The 24678-nt window shown below is 39.6% G+C and overlaps 1 protein-coding gene across 3 annotated transcripts in view; it reads left to right on the plus strand.

Annotated features, from left to right (window-relative positions):
• Positions 1-24678, plus strand: part of LOC149205374 (uncharacterized) — a 469574-nt gene that overhangs the window by 340149 nt on the left and 104747 nt on the right. For 2 of the 3 annotated variants that reach the window (XM_089395025.1, XM_089395023.1), the window contains exons 7-8: positions 18920-18986; positions 19120-19269. In XM_089395025.1, the coding sequence (XP_089251151.1) occupies positions 18920-18986; positions 19120-19269 (217 nt within the window). The remainder of the gene's footprint in view (positions 1-18919; positions 18987-19119; positions 19270-24678) is intronic. The other variant, XM_089395024.1, reaches the window with a different exon arrangement.

The following is a 24678-nucleotide window of genomic DNA, read 5'->3' on the forward strand; positions in this document are numbered from 1 at the left end:
GAAAAGAGGGGGAAAATGTGAAGAAAAGAGGTTTCAAGGTGATCACCTTATGGTGGATCAGTGCCTAATTCCTTTGGGGATATGGAGTCAAGAAGAATTATGAGAATGGATCTTGTTTCTAGCTCAAGGAGGCTTTAGGGGCAACTTCATTTATTATTAGGGAAAAGAGAGAGTGACCTTAAAGCGTTTATACTTTGTTTGCAAACCAAGATGGCTTATCAAGATAACTTTGATCTCTAGGAAAATTTGTTCAACAAACATGGCCCATACATAGAGATATGCTATATAGACACATAATTCCACAATGAAGTAGTAAATGCATGCAACGATTAGCCCTAAAATAATGAAAATCCCATGATCAATGTATGTGATAAAGTAAAACAAAATAGCATAAAATTGTACTTACATGTAAGAGAATATATCCAACTATCAATACATTTGCCAATTAAGAAGTTCCAAGATAAGAAAATGCAATCCAAACATCATAATTCATGCATGCTCCAATTTCATCCGCCAAGAAGGAAATGCAAAATTCTCAAGAAAGAGAATGATCCAATCCAAGTGATGATAAAAAATGAATTCATGTCTCTCCTATTTATACACTCATTAGGAGTTCGAATTACCTAATTTGAGTCTACATTAGCTCATCAACTAAAATAATGTGCAAATAACTATCTTTTGGTGACAAGCCCACCAGACTAGCCCATAAACGAAATACTAAGCCTCCCAAGAGGTTGAATAATCAATAATGCATGTCGTCGGGCTCTCTAAGTGGCCCGATGAAGTCCATAAGTGTGAAAATGATGAATTGGACTTCCATAAGAAATGGACAAGGGGCTGACCCCTTGTTCTCCACATAATAAACCTGTGGTGCTCCCAATGGCTGTGAGGGCACACAAGTGACTTCATGGGCCTCCAAGTAAGTTGAAGATGCCTATAGACCATCTGTAAGGGCTCAGATGATGGTGTAAGTGATGCCACATCAATATACAAGTCCTAGGTCATCAACCAAGTGCATGGTACAACTATGGGGCTGGGTGGGCAAAGGTGAACTAGGTGCATCTTCCTCATCCAATAGGTGAATCTCGGGTAGTCTCTTAACATCTTTGGGGATCCATGGAGTGTTGTCTACCGCTGTGGAGGCCCATGGCTCTCAACATACACCTTACATGTGCCAATTTAACGTTTTGGAGGGTTAGGACCTCGTATAGGGAGACCAAACCTAAGATGGAGACCACCTGCAATCCTGCATAAGATCCAATGCGTCCCCTAGCTTTCCAGTACAACAAGTCATCAAGGAAATCGAGTAAAAGAGCTTACAAACCATGGAAAACAAGTGGGGACTTCATAATGGCATGCCCTTCCATAATGGGCTTTGGCATGTGCTAATGTCTCCAAGCTCCAAACGGGGTTAACCAAGTATCCCATTAGGTGGTTTTTACTTCTAAAGGGGATAATATGTCCAAGGTATATCCGTTAAAGGGTGGTGGCACGTGATTAAAAGATGAATGAAGTAGGGAATATAAAGGAGCAACCCTGGACGACATGCTGGGGTACAAGGGTAGCTAGTAAAAGAGAAGCCCACACTTGGGTGTATAATGTATAGGAGGGGGCAATCATGGTAGATGAGGTGACTCGACCTTGATTTTTCCACCTTTCTTTAAATGCTTTTTTCCTTTCATGATTTTTCTTTAATTAACTGCTCGGGGCTCAAGGGGTAGGAGCATGATTTGTGAGATGTAGCAGTGGATACCCCTTTTAAGGTAGGGAGGTTCATTGCCCACCAGGGGTTGGGACAACCGTGGGTTGCTAAAGGATAAAGGAGGCTCATCTAGGGCCTATAGGAACTAGGGTGATGGCCATGATGATGGGGTAGAGCTCATGTATTTGGCTTTTTCCCACGCGCTAAATGTGTATGTCCCAACCATAGTTTGCATTTTGTGGTACATTTTCCTGCTGAATGTGGCCAATTATGCTTTTTATTTTCTTTTCAGCTGCATCAACCTCCGTGGCATCATTCTAGGTCTGACCCAAGGTGTGGGTAAGGGGAAGGGGAAAGCTAACCCTATGTGGACCCAGTGGAGGAATGTGGACCCAGGTGGGAGAAATGATAAATGGGGTTATAATAAGTGTAACGGGGGCAATATATGTGGATGAGGGAATGGGACCACGCAACCAAAATCAAGGTTTCCCATGAAGTACCATCCCTAAAGCCAAATGGTCACTACAAGAGATCCCATGGGACTAGAATCCAAGGTTAACATTGAAAAAAGGGTCTAGGGGACAAGAGCACATACCTAGCCCATTCTTTCCACGGAATCCCCCCCATTAATCCATGCCCAAAAGTGTCCATGATAAGCAAACTACAATACTCAATTACCAAATGACAAGGCATACCTTTAAGTTTGGGAGGCCCACCTTCAAACATATGATCATGGAAGATGGGTGAGGGAGCACATGGCTGGCTCAGGTGGCAGAGAAATGGCACAACGAGATAGTTGGTGGCTGCAAGGGGTGGATGGCTACTGGCTGAGGGCCATCTTGGAGAAAAAAAAATTCTCCTTGAGATATCACCCACAAAATGGTGGGTAACATCTAGTTCCAACTGGGAAGTGATCTCTTGAAGAATTGGATGAAGCTACTCGAATGGTAGGTCACAAGAACTCCAATAATCTCTTGGTTACCATAGACCTGTTACCTGCACATATAATAGATGAAAAGCACGAGGCAACATATTTTTCATGCTGTCTTATGATCACCCATGCTTAGTGTTTGGCCGTAAAATCAATAGAAAAATAAAATATGCAAATTTGAATTTAAATGCAACGAATCTACCATGAGAAATATCATATGATGTTAGTTCTAATGCAAAATCAACATGCAATGCATCCTACTCTACCATGCATATGATACAATATCAAGTGGCCTTGGGATAATACTCCTTTAGGAGTTGTCCATTTACAGGGAGGGGAACAGACTCTCCATCGGGGGTCTCTAAGTGGTATGAGTTTATTCCTGCCACATCACTTATCCTGAACAAACGTATCGAAAGGTTGTCCTACTTCTTATGCATGTGGGGCTTTTGTCTTCTTTTGTCCCCCAGGAGTACGAGATCACTGGGTTTGAATGCTTTGCACTGGTTATGCTTAAAGGCAACTTTCATTTTATCATGACTATGACCAATTTGGTCAAAAGCTTTCCTTCTATTCTCATCATTCTCAATTATTTGATCAATACAGGATTGTATGGCATTTTGTTGATCAGGGAAAGCTTTCAGACATTCAAGGATGGGTAACTGCATTTGGATAGGTAATTTGGCCTCAGAACCATAGACTAATTGGAATGGGCTAAAACCAGTGGAAGCCTTTACAGTTGTTCGGTCAGCCCATAGGGCATACTTGATCTTGCTATCCCAATCCTTCTTATTATTGTCGATAGTTCTTTTGATAATTTTTATGAGGTTTTTATTGCTTGACTCAGCTTGTTCATTTCCTTGAGGGTAATAGTTAGAAGCAATGTGGAAAAAGTCAAAGTCGGGATTAATTCGGCAAGGGTCCAAAAGTTGAAAAACTCGTCAAAGTCGGGAGTTTTTTGAAAAAGTCGGCAAAAAGTCGGCAAAATTTAAAAAAACACAAAATTATTCATTTTTTTTTTTTTTTAACATCTAGAGTATCCACAACATCAAATAAATGCATTTCCACATAAACATGTAAAGAAAGCTAATATATAATATGTATATGAAATCTAATGCTACATCACATATCAAAATAGTGAATCAACTCTTGAATTTTGAGTCCTGTCCGAGTCTCAACTCTCAAGAGTCAAAATATCAACAAAAAATATAATAAATGCATATCATGAATCATCTAAAAGTCATCAAGTAATCAGTTACTGAGATCCTCTTCCCCTTTTAATTTTTGTTTCCGCTAATTGTATTAAGAAATAAGTCATGCATTTATTCAGTAGATTGTAATCTGCTTGGGTAATAAGGTGTCAGGTGGTAGGTCCAATGAAAATTAACAGTGAGTATCACAGTAGATGTGAAAAGTAACGCTTGGTGAATCCAAGCTGCTTATTTTCTGAGAAACCAGTAGATGTCAGATTATTAACCTAGCCTTGGTATCTATTATTCAAAAAATCTTGGAGGTAAAATCCACTTCTGATACATAACCTTTCCCCACATTTATAGGGAATTCACCACTAAAGAAGATTCCCTTTCAAAACGTGCTCTCATTGCAGGAAGGATCTTTGCTGTCACAAGATTTCACAGGTACTTTGTTCTTGTCTGAAAAATGGGTTCTTTTTTGAGGCACTGATTTTGTTTTTTTTGGACAGGTTGTTGCTATTTGATCTTCATTACCTCCTCTTTGTTGTTTCAACTGGAAGCATTCAACAACTGTAACAATGTTTTTGATGGTGTGGGGTTCTTTCTACAGAAGATTGTTGTATGCCTGTCCTTTTGGTACTTTTGTAATCTTTTGAAGGGGCAGTGGCTGTTAGAGTCTAGATCACTGAAAGCCTAGAGGCTTAGCCAATGTATTCTTTGCTTTCTAACTAGAAATATGAAGTATAAAGATTTGTTTTTCCTTGGAAAACAAAAACATATCTTAACCTCACAACTAACAGATTACAAATGAGACTGCTATGCTCGCAAGAAGTATGAGAAACAATACAATGCAATAACTTGAAAATGCATGGATGAAAGCTTCAATTTACAGTTTTTTCACCTTTGCGGCCTCTTTATCCGCGGCCTGGGAAGGGAGGAAGACTTTTTGGGTAGACTCCCGATTAAATCGGGAGTATAAGGAAAAAATCGCGATTTTTTCGTTTGTGAAAAAGTTGCCAAAAAGTTGGGGGATTAAATCATTTAGTTCAAAAAATCGCGTTTTTAGGATTAAATCGGGATTTTTTGCAGACTTTTTCCACACTGGTTAGAAGAATGTGATAAGATAGATTATGCCATACTTGTTACACAGGGATGTCAGAGCCATGGAGTCAAAAGCTTGGGCATTATCATTGACAATCTTGGCGGGAACACCAAACCTGGTAATGATTTTATCCTCAAGGAAATCCATAACTACCTGGTCAATTTCTTTCTTGGTTGGTATTGCTTCAACCCACTTGGTGAAATAATCAGTCGTCGTGAGGATCCATCTATGCCCATTGCTAGAATTGTCTTTGAATTCACTGATAAAGTCTAAAACCCATTGTTGGAAAGGTGCATCGATGGTAACGTTTTTTAATGGCATAGCTGCAAGGTGCTACTTTCCAGCGAATAGTTGGCAAGGTGGACATTGTTTTACAAAGTTCAGGGTGTCAGCAAAGATAGTGGGCCAATAATAACCTGCCCTCAAAATCTTATGAGTAGTGGTTCGGGCAGCATAATGACCACTGCGAAAACCAGCTTGGAATTCATTTATCAACTTCTTAGACTCTTCTTGCTAACGCATTGGAGGATCACCCCATCAGGACTCATCCATCCAAGGGCATCTTGGGTCAAGCAAACTTAGATGCTTTCAGTATCAAGGCTCTTCTCTTGTGATCAACGAGGTGAGGGGGGACAAATAGATTGCATACGTAATAAATATTGTCTGTGTACTAGTCATCGTTTTCGAGTTCGGTGGATGTGGTGCATAACTGCTCCTCCTCTCCTTCCTTAATGGCTTTGTTGTTACTTTCGGTAAGCATTTCAGCTAAGCCTTGTCCCTTGATGACCTTCTTAGGATGGATATCGAGGTCATACTCTTGGATTTTGGACACCTATTTCCCCTAGACCCGAGACAATCAGATTGTGATAGTACATCCCTCACGGTAGGGTAAGGGACATATGCATATATCTTGTTATACCCCACATAGGCCCTAAAGTACTTAAGAGATTTGACAAGAGCGTATGCTTGTTTTTCAGTGATAGTATATCTTGTTTCTGCATCCCTGAGAGGCTTACTCATGAAGGCTACAGGCCTCTCCCTTCTTTCATCGTCCTTTTGCATGAGGATGCCAGCGATAGTGTCCTTAGATGCGAAGGAGTATATGATAAAATCCTTAGTGTAATCGGGCTAATGAGGACAGGGACAAAGGAAATTCTATCCTTAATTTCTTCGAAGGCCCTATTTGTTGCTTGGTTCCATACGTAAGGAGTCTCCTTTTTTAGGAGGTTATTCATAGGTTTGACAATTTCAACAAAATTTGGTACAAATCTCCTTACAAAGTTTATCTTGTCGAAAAAGGATCTTAAAGCGCCTTGGTCTTTAGGAGGGGAAATGTCTTTGATGGCTTGAATTATTTCAGGGTCAATGCTAATCCCATCCTTGGAGACCATGTGCCCCAATAGTTTACCTTTGTCAACACCGAATATAGAGTTCTTAGGATTTAGGGAGATGCTATATTGCCTACATTTCTCAAATACTTTTCTCAGGTGTTTGCAATGATCATGTCTTTCTTTAGAGGCGACAGTCAAGTCATCTTGATAGATCTCCATGATTTTCCCAATGAGGTCTCTAAAAGCAAAATCCATGGCCCTTTGGAAGGTGGATCCGGCATTGAGGAGACCAAAAGGCATCCTCAGATATACATGTATGTTCCCCATGGTGTGGTGAAGGTAGTGTTCAGACGATCTTCTTCTTTTACAATGACTTTATTATATTTGGAAAAACGATCAAGGAATGACATCGTTTGGGATTCGTTATCCTTTTCAAGAGATTCTCCATGTTGGATAAGGGGTAGTTTTCCTTTAGACACACACGATTGAGATCCCTAAAGTCAATGCACATCCTATTGTTACCAGTCTTTTTACAAGTGATCACCGGATTAGAGATCCAAGATGAATGTCGTATAGGGGCAATTATCCTTGCATCAACCACTCTTTGAAGTTCATCCTTGACCAAAGGTGCAAGTTGAGGGTTTATTCTTCTTAATTTTTGCTTAACAGGCTTCACACCTTCCTTGAGAGGAATGGTATGTTGGATGACCTCAAGGCTATAGGCTTTCAAATCATCATAGGACCAAGCAAAAACATCCTTGAATTCCCTTAATAATTTTTCGAGCTCATTTCTTTCTTCTTTAGATAAGTTTTTCCCGATTTTGATCATTTGGGGAGAGGTCTCGGATCCAAGATTGAGGTCCAACGTATCAGGTGATTCTTGGTCATCATGTTTGGTGATACTAACGTCATTCCTATCAAAATGTTGTTCATTTACTAAATCTTTACTTTTCCTGTCGGGATCCTCATGGTCTTGAAGGAAATTGGTTATGTCTTGATCGTCTTCGAAAACAGGCCAATGATCCTCATAGTCAGGGACGGAGGGTCTGTGGATTGTGTCAACTATACACTTCCCTTTCTTGGCGATATCACTGCGAATGATTGAGGATGTGGATGCAACTATGGCTAAGGCATTGGCCATGTCATTGAGACATCGATCTAGAGCCCTGAAGTGTAGTTCTTTAAAGCCCTTGATCATGTGAATGATCCTTTCCCTATAAGGTTTCAACTTTTCATCCTTTGTGTCGAAAGTTCCCCTTATTTGTGAGACAACAAGGTCAGAGTCCCCAATTATGACTAATTGTTGAATCTTCCTTGATCGGGCCGCCTCAAGCCCTAATAAGAGGGCCTCATACTCAACGATATTATTGGTGCAAGTGAATTGGAGTCTTAAAGCAAAATGTAGGTACTCTTCAGAAAGGGATATGATTGCAATGCCACCCCCTGATCCAGCCTTAGAGTGAGCCCATCAAAATACATTACCCAAAGCCCAGGGAGAGGGGGGTTATTGATATGTTCATTTTTGAAAATCCTCCATTCCCCAAGTTTATTATTCTCCTCTTTTAAGTCATTATCATATTCTTGGGAGGCAACGATCATTGGGGCAGAGAATTCTTGTATGGGGATGGACACATGTGATTTTTCTTTCCAAGGGAGGTATATAGTGGAACTATCTTCAATGATGGGCAAGTTAAGATCTTTGATTAGTTGTTTGGATAAAATCATACCCCATGTCGGATCCAATTCAACTATGACAATGTTTATAGGGAGTTCTCTCTCGGGATATGTATGGAAAAATACCCTTCTATCTTCTACCAGCCTACACACCCTAAGTTCTTCATAGTTTAGGATCGTCTTGCCCATACACTTCCTTGATAAGGTGATTCTAAGCTTTTTCATAATACTCAAGGGCATGATATGGACAGGGCTCCTAGAGTTTAGGATGCAATTTCTCAAAGTGTGCCCGTTGTTGAAGAATGTAGCTAGGTTCGGTCTTCATAAAATGTATTTGAGTCACAATGAAATGTATTTATCAAAAGAATGAAAAAGATGTTATTATTATTATTATTATTATGACTTATTAAAGCATGGGTTTCATGCTTGGGTCATCATGTTTTAGGTCAAAGTCCCCATTGAGGACCTCTAGGATTTATACTAAGTCATTAGACTCATTGTACATTTAAAGAGACCCTTCTTGGGCTTTTGAATCATGTAAAAATAATTAATATTGAGTCAAATAAGCTATTTGTCACCTCCACGCCAAGTCGGCCTCAAGGAGATTAAGTTAGCCTCAAGGAGATCAAGTCAACCTCAAGTTGGGTAATGTGACCTCACCAAAAGCCTATATGCTAGAGCAATTCGAATTCATTTGGAGCTTTCACACTCTCTCACACACGTTGGATATCCAGAAGAAAGAGTTAGAAAAGTGCGAAGTAAGAAAGGAAGGCTAAAGGAGTGCAAAGTTGGAGAAAGAGGAAGAAAAGAGAAAATCAAAATTTTGGGCTATCTATCTCTCTCTTGTGTGGATTCTTCTAAGAGATCGAAGTCTCTCTTGTCAAGTCGAAGTTGCTATTGCTGTTACTGCTGCCAGTTGCTGGGTCGAAGTTGCTGCTGCAAATTGTTGCTGCTAGGTCGAAGTTGCTGCTAAAGGGTTATCATCTGCAAGAAGGAAGAAAGCGCTGACTTGGTGTGGAGGAAGTCCGTGTCTAGGTCAAGAGTCTTCGATTATCTTAGAAAGATATTAAAGAAGAGTCGCTGACTGGGTTTTCCGCTAGATAGGGGTTTTGCCTTGACTATCTGTCTATATCTGGTGTCTGTGATTTTTGTGCTATTATTTTGGTAATTGCTTGATGAACTAAAAGATAATAGAAGAACATAAAGATAAGAAAGTCACAAGTAATTATCTATATAAAGAAAATCTTTCTGCCTTTCTGATTTTCTAACATGGTATCAGAGCTAAGGTGAAGCGAAAAGGCAGTTTGAGGATCTATTGAAAGGAGTCTAAGAAACCTCAAAAGGTTGAGCAAAGGATCATATAAGGAGATCTTATAAGGAAATAAGCTTTTTTACCTTCAAGGACAATGTCTACACAATAAAAGTTGAGAACAAATTAGAAGGAGCATGAAATTACAAGTCATGGAAGAAGAGAATTGATCTCATTCTTGAAAAGGACAAACTCTTGGATTTGGTCAGAGGAAAAGTGAAGAAACCTATCAAAGGATCTAGTGATGCAGATAAAGTAAAGTTTAGAGAGTCAAAAGCATTGGCTATGACACTAATGGTAGAAGATATAAAGAAGAATCTTGTCCCATACATTTCCAACATAGACCATGCTCAAGAAATGTATGAAGCCTTATCCAAATTGTTCACTATCAAGAACATCGATCAAGTAGCAAGTCTTAAGAATGAGCTAAGGACCACAAAAATGACAAAAAATGACACTATGGCTTTCTTCTTTGTAAGGATAACTAGAATTAGAGATGACCTTCAAGCCATAGATGAGATTGTACAGTGAAAAGAGCTAGTTATCACGGCATTATTAGGATTGCCACCTACTTGGAGTGCTTTTCCTTTAGGAATCAACAGCTTGAAAGAAACTCCTTCATTTGAACAATTATGGAATGCCTGAAACCAAGAAGAGATGAGAATCTCATTAGTAACGAACAATGAAGAAGAGAAGGTTTTCAAATGCGTACTTCGCTTATCACAAGAAAGGAAACTTAAAGAAGTCGAAAAGGCTAAAAAAGAAGGTAGACATGTTCAAAATAGAATGCTACCAATGCCATAAAATGGGTCACTATAAAAGTGACTATCTTGACAATCCAAAGAATAAGAAAAGGAATAGGGACCAAGCTAATGTTGCTGAAGAAGAATCTCCAAAGAAGAATAAAGCCAAAGAATCAAATGTTAGGGACTTCCACTACTAAGTCCTTTCCTCTAAGCTTTTTTTTTTTGATTTTTGATTTATTATTATTATTTTTGTTTATATCTAGTATTTGTAGGTTTAACATATTTTGGAAAAACATTTTTGAATTGTTTTTATAAGGTTGTAGGTATCCCTCAAGTTTGGAGGGAGCCCTCACCATCTTCCGAAGATAAGTATCTTACTCCCTGTATTACCTTTTCATTTTTGGTTTCCTTTACTTATCTAAGCTTGTTTGTATTAAATACTAATCACATTTCTATTCCTATTTTCCTTGTTTAGGAAGGGCTTGCTGAATACTCAATAATTATGGAAGAAGGCCTCATGGGACAAAGCATTGGAATTACAAGGTTTGTTAAGAAACAAAAGGTATGTCTTAGACTATAAGTTTTTCTCTTTTCATGATAAAGGTATATTCATTCTTGATAAACCATTCTACATTACTAACATTATTGTCTCTAGCTCTCTTGAATCATAAAGATTCTTGATTGGGTGATTCATCATTAGATAAATCTACCCTCCTCATATCTTTGATTATTCTTGTGGAACCCTAAAAAGGTTTTTTGTAAAACCCTAACTTAAGGGTATGTCGATGATAATGTGTGAAACCCTAGCCTACTTTGGGTTATTGGTAAAGTCTAAGAAAATGCTATTCTTGATGTTTGAAGTTTTGATGATGCCATGTTTGGGGTTTTGATATGGTCATGGAAGCTCTAATCTTTTGTCTGAAATCCCAAACCTTTGAAGTATTGATAAATTTGGGTTTACTGTTGAAACCCTAAATCTTTAAGGTTTGGTAGGGTTTATGAGCAAGACCCTTATTTTAGATAATGTCCTAGGAATGAAACCCTAGGTATATGTTTGTCCATCTAATCAAATATGTTAGATGTCTTAATGTGTTTGTGTCATTGGGTTTGACTAACATATGTTGTTATGATATACTTGTGCATGATGATGAAATCCTAATTGTTAATGGTCATAAGTCCTAGGGTTTGGAACTAAGCCCTAGTTGAAGTTTGATACTCTAGGATGATAGTGTTTGTGAATTCTAGGTTTTGTAACTAAACCTTAGTAGAAGTTCAATTCTCTAATATATGATGACAGTGTGATAATCTGAGATTTATGAAAGATTGTTGAAATTTGAAACTGAGTTGTGATTAGCTTTGGTTGTTGAAGCTTAATGGCTCATGTATGAAATCTAGGATCCTGCACTAAATCCTAATAGAAGTCTAGCATATGAGTTCTAAAGTTGTTGGATGCATTGTAGAACTATATTTGTTTGAATTGCTTCTAGGGTTTGCAATATTTTGTAGTAGGATATGTCATATCTCTGGAAGAAATATTGAAGCCCTAGATATAATGAAGATTGTTAGCCTAATGATGAAGTCTAGGGTTTATGACAAAACCCTAGCAAGAAGTTGAAATATAAAAGTATGAATCTCTTGTTGATTATGAACCTAAGTATGTTTAGGTATTTGATGCTTCCTTTACTATATGATTATGATATAGTGAACTTCATGCTTCTATATGTATATATTTGGTTGTACTTGCTATCTAAGTTGTGCAGGTACATAATCTTCAAGATGATGAAGATGTTCGTAAGTAAAGTTGATTTGATAAGCATGATGAAGGAATTTATATGAATGATGATGATCAAGAAGGATGGAAGCCATGAAAGATTCTCCGATGTCATAGAAAAGAAGTTGATCTCCCTAAGTTAAGAGGGAGCCTGGATAAAGAAAGGAGTATATCTCCTGAGTTGAGAGGGAGGGCATACTATAATCATGATGGATACCTTGAAGAAATTGGAGAATGCATTTTGAGGGGCTGCTGAAATAAGGAAAGCTGGATCTGATTATAGAATATGTTGCTGCATGTCAAGTAGGAAGGGAAGATGTATGATTGAGGAATCTTCTGTCAAGATTCGTTTGAAAGTCCTACTGTGATAAATTGAGAAGCAACATCAAGTTGTCTGAGAGACCCCAAAGGTCTGTGTTTACTTATGTATATTTGAAAGTTTGTTACTGATTGGGGTTGTGATTGTTCAGGTAAATCTCTCGAAGTTTTGGAAGCATGCTTGATGTTATCAATTTGTTTGATCGCAAGAGATTTGATGTGTTGAGGCATTGTGTAATGCCTGGGAGGACATTTGGTCGGCACTATGTGTTGATGTCTGGATCTTGAAGTAGGGAGGGTGGCATTGGTCATAGAGCTCTGACCTCAGATATGCACTTGGATCCTTGGGTTGATGGTTAGCAAGTAAGCTTGATGGTACCTAGACTGGCTGAAAGATTTAGTCCATCTTAGTCCCACTTGGATAGATTGCCTTGGTCAAGAATCTAATCCGTGGCATCGTGAGTGCCTAAACTGTTGGAGGACCTTGGATAGATTGCCCTGGTCAGGAATCTAGTCCATGGAATTTTGGTGCCTAAACTCTTCATGGTTCATGTATTTTGAGATTTTCCATGTACTTGCATATGTAAGCATAAATACCTCCCTAGTTAAGAGGGAGTGTTGAAGAATGTAACTAGGTTCGGTCTTCATAAAATGTATTTGAGTCACAATGAAATGTATTTATCAAAAGAATGAAAAAGATATTATTATTATTATTATGACTTATTAAAGCATGGATTTCATGCTTGGGTCATCATGGTTTAGGTGAAAGTCCCCATTGAGGACTTCTAGGATTTATACTAAGTCATTAGAGTCATTGTACATTTAAAGAGACCCTTCTTGGGCTTTTGAATCATGTAAAAAGAATTAATATTGAGTCAAATAAGTTATTTGTCACCTCCACACCAAGTCGGCCTCAAGGAGATCAAGTCAGCCTCAAACTGGGTAATTCAACTTCACTAGAAACCTATATATTAGAGCAGTTCAAATTCGTTTGGAGCTCTCACACTCTATCACACAAGTTTGATATCCAGAAGAAAGAGCTGGAAATGTGTGAAGTAAGAAAGGAAGGCTAAAGGAGTGCGAAGGTTGAGAAAGAGGAAGAAAAAGAGAAAATTGAAATTTTGAACTATCTCTCTCTCTCTTGTGTGGATTCCTCTAAGAGATCAAAGTCTCTCTTATCAAGTCGAAGTTGCTGCTGTTGCTACTACTGCCAGTTGTTGCTAGGTGGAAGTTGTTGTTGAAGGGTTATCATCTGCAAGAAGGAAGAAAGGGATGACTTGGTGTGGAGGAAGACTGTGTCTAGGTCAAGAGTCTTGGATTATCTTAGAAAGATATTAAGGAAGAGTTGTTGATTGGGTTTTCCCCTAGATAGGGGTTTTGCCCTGGCTGTCCACTTATATCTGGTGCTTGTGATTTTTGTGCTATTATTTTGGTAATTGCTTGATGAACTAAAAGATAATAGAAGAACATAAAGATAAGAAAATCACAAGTAATTTTCTATATAAAGAAAATATTTCTGCCTTTTTGATTTTCTAATACCTGTTTATCCCAAGGGTCACATAGAAAGGGTCAGTCATGCTTAAAATCAATCTTAGGGGCATTCTTGTGGTGAGTTCAAGAGGTTTCTTTGCTTTATTGCTGTTTTCATGCAAAGTATCATCTTTGTTAGGGGATATCTCTTCACTAGTCAAAGCGGTGGACTCATCTTCAATTTGTAGCATGTTGATGGAATTGTGCCTCGTAGCTTGGTCAAGGTCAAACATCATACTTTGAGCTTGGAAGAGACTAGAGGGATTCTTATTCCGGACATCAAAGATTAACTTCCCTTTGAAGGCATTGAGATAAGCGGCCATAGCTACATCCTTTGGGGGAGGCAACTCTTGAGGGATAGAACAGATAATCATATTGAATCTTTGTTTGAATTCAACAATGGTTTCATCCTCCCTTCTTTCGCTAGACAAGAGGCCTTTATATATTTGGACCACGTCCTTTTTGGGAAACCATCTTCTTTTAAAGGTTTGGACAAATCCCTCCCATGTAGAGATGGAAGATGGGGGAAGGTTAAAATACCATTCCCAGGCATTTCCTATCAAGGTTGCGGCAAAGGAAATCACTCAACTATACTCATTGTATAATTCATCACATGTTCGTTACTCAAATTTTATAAGATGCTCTTAGGGGTCTTCTTCCCCTAAGAACATAGGCTTATTAGGGTCCTCGAGTATGGACCAAAGAGAGCCTCGACCATATTAGAGAGATTTAGAGGTCTAAAGATGTTGTGTTTCCTTCTCAACTAATTGATCTTTTTGTTAAAGAATGGAATATGGGGTTCGTCATCTCTTGTTCGAGGGTAAGTCATAATCTCAGGGTTTTCCATCTAGGAAAGAAGTTGTGGAGTCGCCAGAGGAATACTTGAATTGTCGTTAATGGATCAATTTCTCGATGATTCACTAGGGAGGTGGATTTGCTTCCTCCCCAACAACGACACCAAAATGTTATCACTCAAACTAGCAAGGGCCCTAAAAGGGACTTCTAAAGGGACAACTAGTAGATCAAGGGCAACAGTGGAGAATTAGGCCAATGTCACCTCAGCTAAGACTCCCTACGCTTTATGGACTTTCACTGATGGGAGGAGACCTGATATATAGAAAGTCACTTATGAGGGATGAATCAACAAATAGATGTGAAGTGACCTTAATGATCTCTTCCCTAGAAGGAGATTAAGAATGGAGCTCGCTTGTTTTTCAAGCAAGGTATAAAGCTTTCTAGCTAAAGGAGGTGAGGATTTAAGGGCTATGTTAAAGAAATATGACTTGTAAAAGAGCTTCCCAATCCCTAAAATCCTTGCAAAACTTGGATTCCCGAGTTGTATTGGAAGAATTGCCTTTGATGAGAAATGGGACCACATGGAGCCAAGTGGACCCAACCTAGGTTAAGGGGAGGGAGTTTAGAAACCAATGACGATCTTGACCTAATCAAGGAAGGGGAAAGGATCAAAACAAAAGTTTCCACTTAAAGGTGCCAAATTAATCCTATGAGGTACTAGCCTAGGGAACACTAGGGAAAAGTTCGTTCTCAGGGCTAGGGCTTGGGATATCTCTCAATCCCACCGTCAGAGTTTCTTCAAATTTGGAGGAGACCTTGAGTACACCAGTGTAGTAGAGGCCAGGAGATCGAAAATTTTCTATGGCTACTTTGTTGAGAAAATGATGCCCTAGGTGGAAAAGGTGAAGAAAAGAGGTTTTAAGGTGATCACCTTATGGTGGATCAATGCCTAATTCCTTTGGGGATATGGAGTCAAGAAGAATTATGAGAATGGATCTCATTTCTAGCTTAAGGAGGCTGTAGGGGAAGCTTCATTTAGCATTAGGGAAAAAAGAGAGTGACCTTAAAGCGTTTATACTTTGTTTGCAAATCAAGATGGCTTATCAGGATAACTTCAATCTCTAGGAAAATTAGTTCAATAAACATGGTCCATACATAGAGATATGCTATATATATTATAGACACATAATTCCACAATGAAGCAGTAAATACATGCAACAATTAGCTCGAAAATCCCATGATCAATGTATGTGACAAAGTAAAGCAAAATAACATAAAAATTGTACTTACATGTAAGAGAATATATCCAACCATCAATACATCTGCCAATTAAGAAGCTCCAAGATAAGAAAATGCAATCCAAACATCATAATTCATCCATGCTCCAATTTCATCCACCAAGAAGGAAATGCGAAATTCCCAAGAGAGAGAATGATCCAATCCAAGTCATGATACAAAATGAATTCATGCCTGTCCTATTTATACACTTGTTAGGAGTTCAAATTACCTAATTTGAGCCTACATTAGCCCATCAACAAAAATAATGTGCAAATAACTATCTTTTGGTGACAAGCCCACCAAACTAGCTCATAAACAAAATAGCAAGCCTCCCAAGAGATGGAATAATCAATACTGCATGTCGTTGGGCTCTCTAAGAGGCCTGATCAAGTCCATAAGTGCCAAAATGATGAATTGGACTTCCAAAAGAAATGGACAAGGGGCTGGCCCCTTGTTCTCCACATAATAAACCTGTGGTGCTCCCAATGGCTATGAGGGCACACAGGTGACCTCATGGGTCTCCAAGTAAGTCGAAGATGCCTGTAGACCATCTGTAAGGGCTTCGATGATGGTGTAAGTGATGCCACATCAATATACAAGTCCTGGGTCATTTGCCAAGTGCATGGTACAACTGTGGGGCTGGCTGGGCAAAGGTGAACCAGGTGCATCTTCCTCGTCCAATAGGTGAATATCAGGGAGTCTCTTAACATCTCTTGGGATCCATGGAGTGCTGTCTACTGCTGTGAAGGTCCATGGCACTCAACACACACCCTACATATGCTAATGTAGCCCTTTGGAGGGTTAGGACCCCGTATAGGGAGACCAAACACAAGATGGAGACCACCTGCAATCCTGCATAAGATCTAATGTGTCCCATAGCTTTCCAGTACAACAAGTCATCAAGGAAATCGAGTAAAAGAGCTTACAAACCATGGAAAACAAGTGAGGACTTCATAATGGCATGCCCTTCCATAATGTACTTTGGCATGTGCTAATGTCTCCAAGCTCCAATTGGTGTTAATCAGTTATCCCATTAAGTGGTTTCTACTTCTAAAGGGGATAATATGTCCAAGGTAGATCCTTTAAAAGGTGGTGGCATGTGATAAAAAGATGAATGGAGTAGGGAATGAAAAGGGACAGCCCTAGGCCACATGCTGGGGTATAAGTGAAGCTAGTAAAAGAGAAGCCCACACTTGGGTATATAGTGTATAGTAGGGAGAAATCGTGGTACATGAGGTGCCCCGACCTTGATTTTATCACCCTTGTTTATATGCCTTTTGCCTTTTATGATTTTTCTTTAATTAATTGCTCAGGGCTCAAGAGGTAAGAGCATGATGTTTGAGATGTAGCAGTGGATACCCCTTTTAAGGTAGGGCGGTTCATTGTCCACCAGGGGTCGAGGCAATCATGGGTTCCAAAACAATAAAGTAGGCTCATTTAGGGCCTGTAGGAACCAGGGTAATGGCCATGAAGATGGGGTAGAGCTCATGTATTTGGCTTTTGTCCACGTGCTAAATGTGTTTGTCTTGACCATCTTTTGCATTTTGTGGCACATTTTCTAGTCGAATGTGGCCAATTATGCTTTTTCTTTTCTTTTCAGCTTTATCAATCTTCGGGGCATCATTCTAGGCCTGACCCAAGGTGTGGGCAAGGGGAGGGGGAAAGCTAACCCTATGTGGACCTAGTGGAGGAATGTGGACCCAAGTGGGATAAATGATGAACGAGGTTATAATGAGTGGAAAGGGGGCAATATATGTGGATGAGGGAGAGGGACCATACAACCAAAATCAGGGTTTCCCAAGAAGTACCATTCCTAAAGCCAAATGGTCAGTAAAAGAGATCCCACGAGACCAAAATCCAAGGTTAACATCGAAGAAAGGGTCTAGGGGACAAGAGCAAAAACCTAGCTCATTCTTTCCACTGAATCCCCTCATTAATCCATGCCCATAAATGTCCATGATAAACAAACTACAATTCTCAATTACCAAATGACAAGGCATACCTTTAGGTTCGGGAGGCCCAACTTCAAACATACAATCATGGCAGATGGGTGAGGGAGCACATGGCTGGCTCAGGTGGCGGAGAAATGGTACAACGAGCTAGTTGGTGGCTGCAAGGGGCTACCGGTTGAGGACAATCTTGGAGAAAAAAATATTCTCCTCGGGATATCACCCACAAAATGGTGGGTAGCAGGGACATTACAATTCCCCAAAGGTTCACGTTTGTAAATTCTTGCATATAAACGATAGGAAGTGGGATGGAAGCGACCATCAGTTTGAGGAAGATCCAACTTACAGCACTAATAATGAAAATGGAGCTGTGGAAAGTGAAGTTGAGGTTAGACCTACCTTTATCAAGGATGCTATTTCTGATGATATTGAAAACATGAATGACAAAAATGAATCCTTGGGAGGTGAATTTCAGGCAAGCTACACTATGATTGTCGAGTTGGATGATGAGCCTCATGAGCACCTTGAGGAGGGTGATCCTATGTATTCCCCAGAGTTGGCATTGAAGACTATATGCATATTAATGAAGAAACCTCTTTGGCATCTGACTGACCATCCCTCTTTGTACTGACACACCCAAGAAACATCTCCCGACACCTATTTGAAAAAGAAAAAGCTTCCATCTATATGGTTCAGGATCTATACTCCTGTGATTTGATTGAGGGCATCCGTACCTATATGGAATGCATTTGTTCCCTGCTTGGCCACCTACTGTGTGCCATCTGTGCCTTTATGGAATGTGTTTGTGCCCTGCTTGCCCACCTACTGTATGCCATTTGTACCATCAGTAGACCATTGTGCTCCCTTTGGTCAAGTTTGTTGTGCTAATTAATTTCATAGGGTGGACACTAGAAATAAGATCTGATATAAAATTACAGCAAGCTACTTTGCAGATTTTACCTTCGTTATTTTCCTTTAGATCAAACAAGAAATTAATCTATGGATTTGTTACTTGTAGTGTATGTTTTTCCTTTATTGTGCATTTAAGAGTTATTTAAGCAACTACAATGATGTGCTGTCCTTTAGCAGATAATGCTACACATTATCTTCTGTGAGCTTTTCGAAATATTATTTTGTAAACTTTGTTTTAATGCAGCCATGTTTGTTTAACCTTTTTGAAAATATGCTAAGCAGTTGAAATCTGAGAAGCTGAGAGACTTGGTTGCAATTAGCCAACTATACCCTCTTAAGCTATTTTAATAAAACAAACTCATTTTTTATGACTGACAGATACTTGGTTTGTTTCAGTGGAAGTACTGCAAGGAGTGGCAGCTGGGATAGATCTATTTGATAGCACGTATCCAAAATGTTTCATTTGTGGATTGATTATAATTACGCGACTATTATTTTAAAATGCTATGTGGGATATAGACATAAACTTGTAAATCTATATGCTGTTTGTATTTGCTATGGTCCTTGATTGTATCCAGGTATCCTTATCTTCTAACAATGGGAGGTTATGCTATGACATTTCCTTTTAACATGGAAGACAAATTGTTTGTTAACAAGGCATCAAATGTTGAAGTAAGCGACATAGGAGCTGATTCTGTCAAAATTAATCTACGTGCAACTATATACAGGTACATGATTCAAGAAACAGGTCTAAATTTCCTGCCCATGAAATTATGCTTTTTCTGCCCTCTTTATGATTTATTTGATGGTGAAATCCTATAGTTTTTGATTCTGTAATTTTTTGTCCACTACTTTTGGAGGAATATATTGGGGAAGACTGTCAATAATGATTTCTTTCTTGCAAACAAGGTAAGCATTGTATCACTGTGGATGAAAACTGGCCTGGTGTTCAGATGGCCAGCCTCACAATCTTGTACTTTTTCATACATGTGCTTTAGTATTGGTATTGCCATCTGTTTTCTTACAAAACATTCTGCATGAGATTTTTTTATTCGTAGGCTTGTACATAAATATTCACATATTAAAGATTCCATAAAAAATGAGGTCTAGAATCTAGATTCCATGAACAAATCTTCTTGTGTTATCTGTCCTACACATATCTACTGATGAGAATGAAATATATTTGCACTTGGATGTGGAAACCCTAGTTCGATAGATGCTGAGATAACAAAAAGATGAGGAGATTGAATGGAGCCAAACTGCTAACCCAAAAACCTGCCAATAAAAGAAAAAACAGCAATAGAACAGTGTGGTGGAGCTGTTCTTTAACACAGTAGAAGGAGAATGATTAAGTGTACAAGTGAGAGAAATAGGCATCCAAAGAACAACATTCTACTTGATACAACAAAATCTATCACGTAGTGCAAAACCTCACGGGGTGACAATTACTGACCAAAAAGTCGGTAACCCCCTTCGACAACGAGCCAGCCAACCGTCCTATATGATCAGCATATAACATGATGCTAGGGCCCTCCACGTCTCACTCTAGTTAGTTTTCTCTCTCCCATCCGACATTCCTTCTTGAAGGAAAGTGGGTCATCCATCAGCAAGTACTTTAACCATTTTACAATCATGTTCTTTCACTTAACGTTATGGGCATACTAATATGGATCAAGAGGAAAACTAACTGATTGACCAATCTTGACTGTATTCTTGTTCCCTAACTTCACCTGGAAGGTTAGTCTTTGACTCTAGTCCAAGAGGACTTCATTTGAGGCCTTATGGTTTTAGGAAGGGCACTATTGGGAAGACTTCGATTGAAGTAACATGTCCAAGATGTTTGACTTGTCATTTTCCTTCTTTCCCACCATTTCATATCCATTCTTCGGGTTGGTGGTCATTGGTCATTGGGATTGGCACCTTCTCATCCTCATCCTTGAGTTTGGGCTGGAAAAATTTGCCCTGGAGGTTGATGCAGCTAAAAGAAAGATAAAAGCATGAGAAAGCCATGATGAAATAAAAAGATAAAATGTAAATGTTGGTTGGGACATTTGATTAGCACATGGGCAAAAGCCTAGCATGAGCTCTACCCCCCTCATTAACTATCACCTAGTTCCTCAAGCACATGATGCTTTATCTAGAAAAAGAATTCTTGTATTGTCCCAACCCGAATGAGCTGTAAACTGACTCATCAATAAGGGGTAATAAATGCAAAATCTCAAAAGGAAAGCTTGGGCTCCTGAGCTATATACCCAAATCAAGGCAAATGATAAAGAAGTAAAAGACGCACCAAAAGGGTGGAAAGGGCAAGCTAAGGAAAGGAGTAACTCATGCCTCCACGATTGCTCCCTCCTTACATCTATACACTTAGGATGTTGGACCTCCATTAATTGGTCACTTGGCTATGACACCATACCATAGAGTCATTTCCACTTTGTTGCCACCATTTTCACACACTCCCTGGATTCATGGACTAACTTAGGACATGTCATTCCCCTTGGGGGCTGGAAACACCTAATAGGATTATCTATCTAACCATCCCTAACATAAGGAAGTAATCTATTTATGGTACGTGATTTTGTTAGACATTTGAAGGTGAGCTTTATGTGAAGTATTATTGTGCCCCCAAAGTTAGGTATGGTCCACTATGATGCATCTATGGTTATTATACCTAATGATTGTTGATTTTCATTTGATATTGATAGGGTTTAGTTATATGTTTTTTCTCACAATAGTAGAGGCCTCTTGAGAGATGATTATCCTCTTTTCTCAACAGCATTGTAAAGGTCATTTTACCCATTCCAAAGAGAAGATATGAGCTTATTAATGTACTGTTGTCTATTTAGAGCAAAGCGCTGAGCTACTTGATGAGCCCACACGGTACTTGACTTTCCAAGGTACCCTCAAATGCTGAAACATTGAGCCTGTTACCGCCTTATTCCACACCTAAGGTTAGCATGGAGAAAGTTTCTAAGTCCACATTGTGTGGCCTTGGGGGAAAGTTGTGAGTTGGGACTTGTTACCGCTCAAACTAGCAGGGGTCCTAGGAGGGGATCCTAAAGGGACAATTACTAGGTCAAGGGAAACAATGGAGCAACAGCCCACTGTCATCTCAACTAAAACTCCCTACTCTTTACAAAATTTCACCGATGGGAGGAGACCTGGTATGAAAAGAATCACTAGATGAATGAGTCAATGAAGGGATAAAGAGTGATTCCTAGGGCCTATTCACAAGAGAATCAATTTTGTGGTTTGCTTGCTTGAGAAGCAAGGTGTAAGGCTCTCTAAGAAGGGCCAAAAGGATTTCAAGGTTTAGGGTTTGCAAACAAGACTTGTAAAGGAGGGGCCTCATCTAAGAAATCTTGGTGAAAACTTGGTTTCCAAGTGGTCTTTGTGAAATTATCTTCAAGTGGTTGCGGGACCACATGGGACCAAGTGGACCCAAAGTTAGGTCAAGGGGGTGGAATTGATCAATCAAGGGTATGCTTGACCTAATTGAGGGGAAGAAGGGAATCAAAAGGAATAATTTTTGACGATCTTAATACAATGATCCCGATGAGGTCACTAGTCAAGGGAAACAAAGGGCAAGAAAAAATCTCGGAGCTACGGCTTGAAATATCTCAAGCTTGCACCGTCGGAATGGCTTTTAATTTGGAAGGATCCTAGGAGACACAACAACACAGTAGAGGCTAGGAGATCAAATTTTTTTAATGGGTAATTTGTGAGAAATGTGATGGCCTAGGTCCCATATGGAGGCTACGACTAGAAGAAAGAGGGAGAGGTGATAAAGGGTATGCTTTTTGGTGATCACCTATGGAGGACTAGTGCCTATTCCTCTGGGAGAAATGGAGTCAAGGAGATTCCAATACTTGGTATGATTTCACTTGGTCAAGGAGGCCTCTAGAATAATTTCGCATGGCAATTAGGGCATGGGACAATTGCTTCAAGGACTTTATACTTCAATATGCAATATGTGATGACATATCAAGATAAAATTTCAACAAAGTATCTCTAGGAACATTCACTTATTGAAACATGGCCCATGACATGATGCAACGCTATAAAAAGACAAATTTCCACTATTTCACACAAGAAAAGCAACAAATTTCAGCTTAGTATAGCGAAATTCCCCAACAACATGCCTGTTGCATAAGAAAAATGATATAATATAATTAAGAGAGCACTTACATGTGAGAACAAGTATATCCAATCATCAACATCTGCCAACATAGAAGCTCCAAATACAAAAATGAAGAGATCCAAACATCAAAATTCATCCATCCATCCAATTTCGTCCTCCAAAAAGAATAACGAAAATCTCACAAGAGGGAATGATCCAGTCCAAGTGATGATGAGAGAAATGAATCACCTCTCATCTATTTATACACTTCCTAATGAATTCGATTTGGCTAATTAGGCCTAATTTAGCCTCTAAAATAAAATAATGTGCATAATAACAAAACCTTTGGTGACAAGCCCACCAAATAGCTCAATAATGTAAAGATAAGCCTCTCAAAAGAGTCGAATGATCAACAAAGTGATGTCATTGGGCATTTGAGGAGGCTTGACGAAGTCCAAAGGGTGCCATGATGAAGAAAAAGACTCCAAACATAGTGGACAAGGGGTTGGCCCCTTGTTATCCAATTAAGAACTTGTGGTGCTCCCAAGTGGGTGTGGGGGCATAAGGACAACCTCATGGGTCTCCAAATGGATCAAATATGCCTGTGAATCATTTATAAGGATTGGAGTGATGACATAAACCCTCCACTTGCTGCGGGAGGCATCTTGGAACATTTGCCAAGTGTATGGTGCAACTGTGGAGTCGATTGGGCGTGGTGGACTAGGTGCATCATCCTCATCCAAAAGGTGGAACACGCGCAATCAATGAATACTGTTGGGGATCCATGAAGTAATATCTGATATGGTGGAGACCCATGGCTCTCAACGCTCATCCTACAAGTGTCAATGTGGCCCTCTAGAGAGTTAGGACCCCGTATTGGGAGACTAAGCCCTAAATGAAGACCCACTTGCAATCCTTCATAAGATCCAATGTGTCCCCTTGCTCTCCAATACAAAAATTCATTAGAATAATCAAGTAATAATGCTTACAAGTTATGGGATCAATGGGGCACTTCATGGTGGCATGCCCTTCCATAGTGGGCTTTGGTAAGTACAAGTGTCTCCAAGCTCAAAAGGGGGTTAACCAAGGACCCTATTAGGTGGTTTCAGCCTGTAAAGGGGGTAGCATGTCCATAGTACATCCTTTAAGAGGTAGGTGGAAAATGATATAATGATGGAATGGAGTGGGGATCAGGGGAATCATCCAGACCACATGTCAAGGTACATTGGGTAGCTATAACAAGGGAAGCCCACATCTGAGTATATGAGTGTAGGAGGGAGAAAATCGTGGTACATGAGTTACCTCGACCTTCGTTTTTCCGCCCTTCTTCATATGCCTTTTGCCTTTGATTGATTTTTTTCTTCATAACTGCTCGGAGCTCGAGTGGTTGGAGAGCATGATGTGTAATATGTAGCAATGGATACCCCCTTGAGGTGGGGCAGTTTGTCGCCCGCGAGAGGTTGGAACAATCATGGGTTCCTTAATGATGGAGGGAGCTCATCTAAGGCCCATAGGAACCAGGGTGATGGTCATGAATAAGGGGTAGAGCTCATGTTCGACTTTTGCCCACATGCTAAATTTGTATGTGCTGGCCATCTTTTGCATTTTGTGGTACATTTCTTGTTGAGAGTGGCCAAATTATGCTTTTTACTTTATTTTTAGTTGCATCAACCTCTGGAGCATCGTTTCAGGCCTGACCCAAGGTGTGGACAAGGGGAGGGGGAGGATAACCATATGTGGACTGAATGGACACATGTCGACCTAGATGGGAAAAGACATTAATGGGGCTCAAATGAGTGGAAAGGGAGTAATGTAGGTGGCGTCGGAAATCGGGATCACACAACCAAAATTGGGTTTTCCCATGTAGTGCCAACCCTAAAGCTAATGGCTAGTAAAGGAGATCCCACGGGACTAAGATACAAGGGTAACCACGAAATCAGGCAATGGAGACAAGAATACAAACCTAACCCACTCTGCCGAATTCCCCCACCAATTCATGCCCATAAGTGCCCATGAC

The sequence above is a fragment of the Pinus tabuliformis genome, chromosome 1_2 (genome assembly GCF_031772625.1).
Source record: "Pinus tabuliformis cultivar Carrire ecotype Pingquan chromosome 1_2, CPIR1, whole genome shotgun sequence".
In the NCBI taxonomy this organism is placed as follows: Eukaryota; Viridiplantae; Streptophyta; class Pinopsida; order Pinales; family Pinaceae; genus Pinus; species Pinus tabuliformis.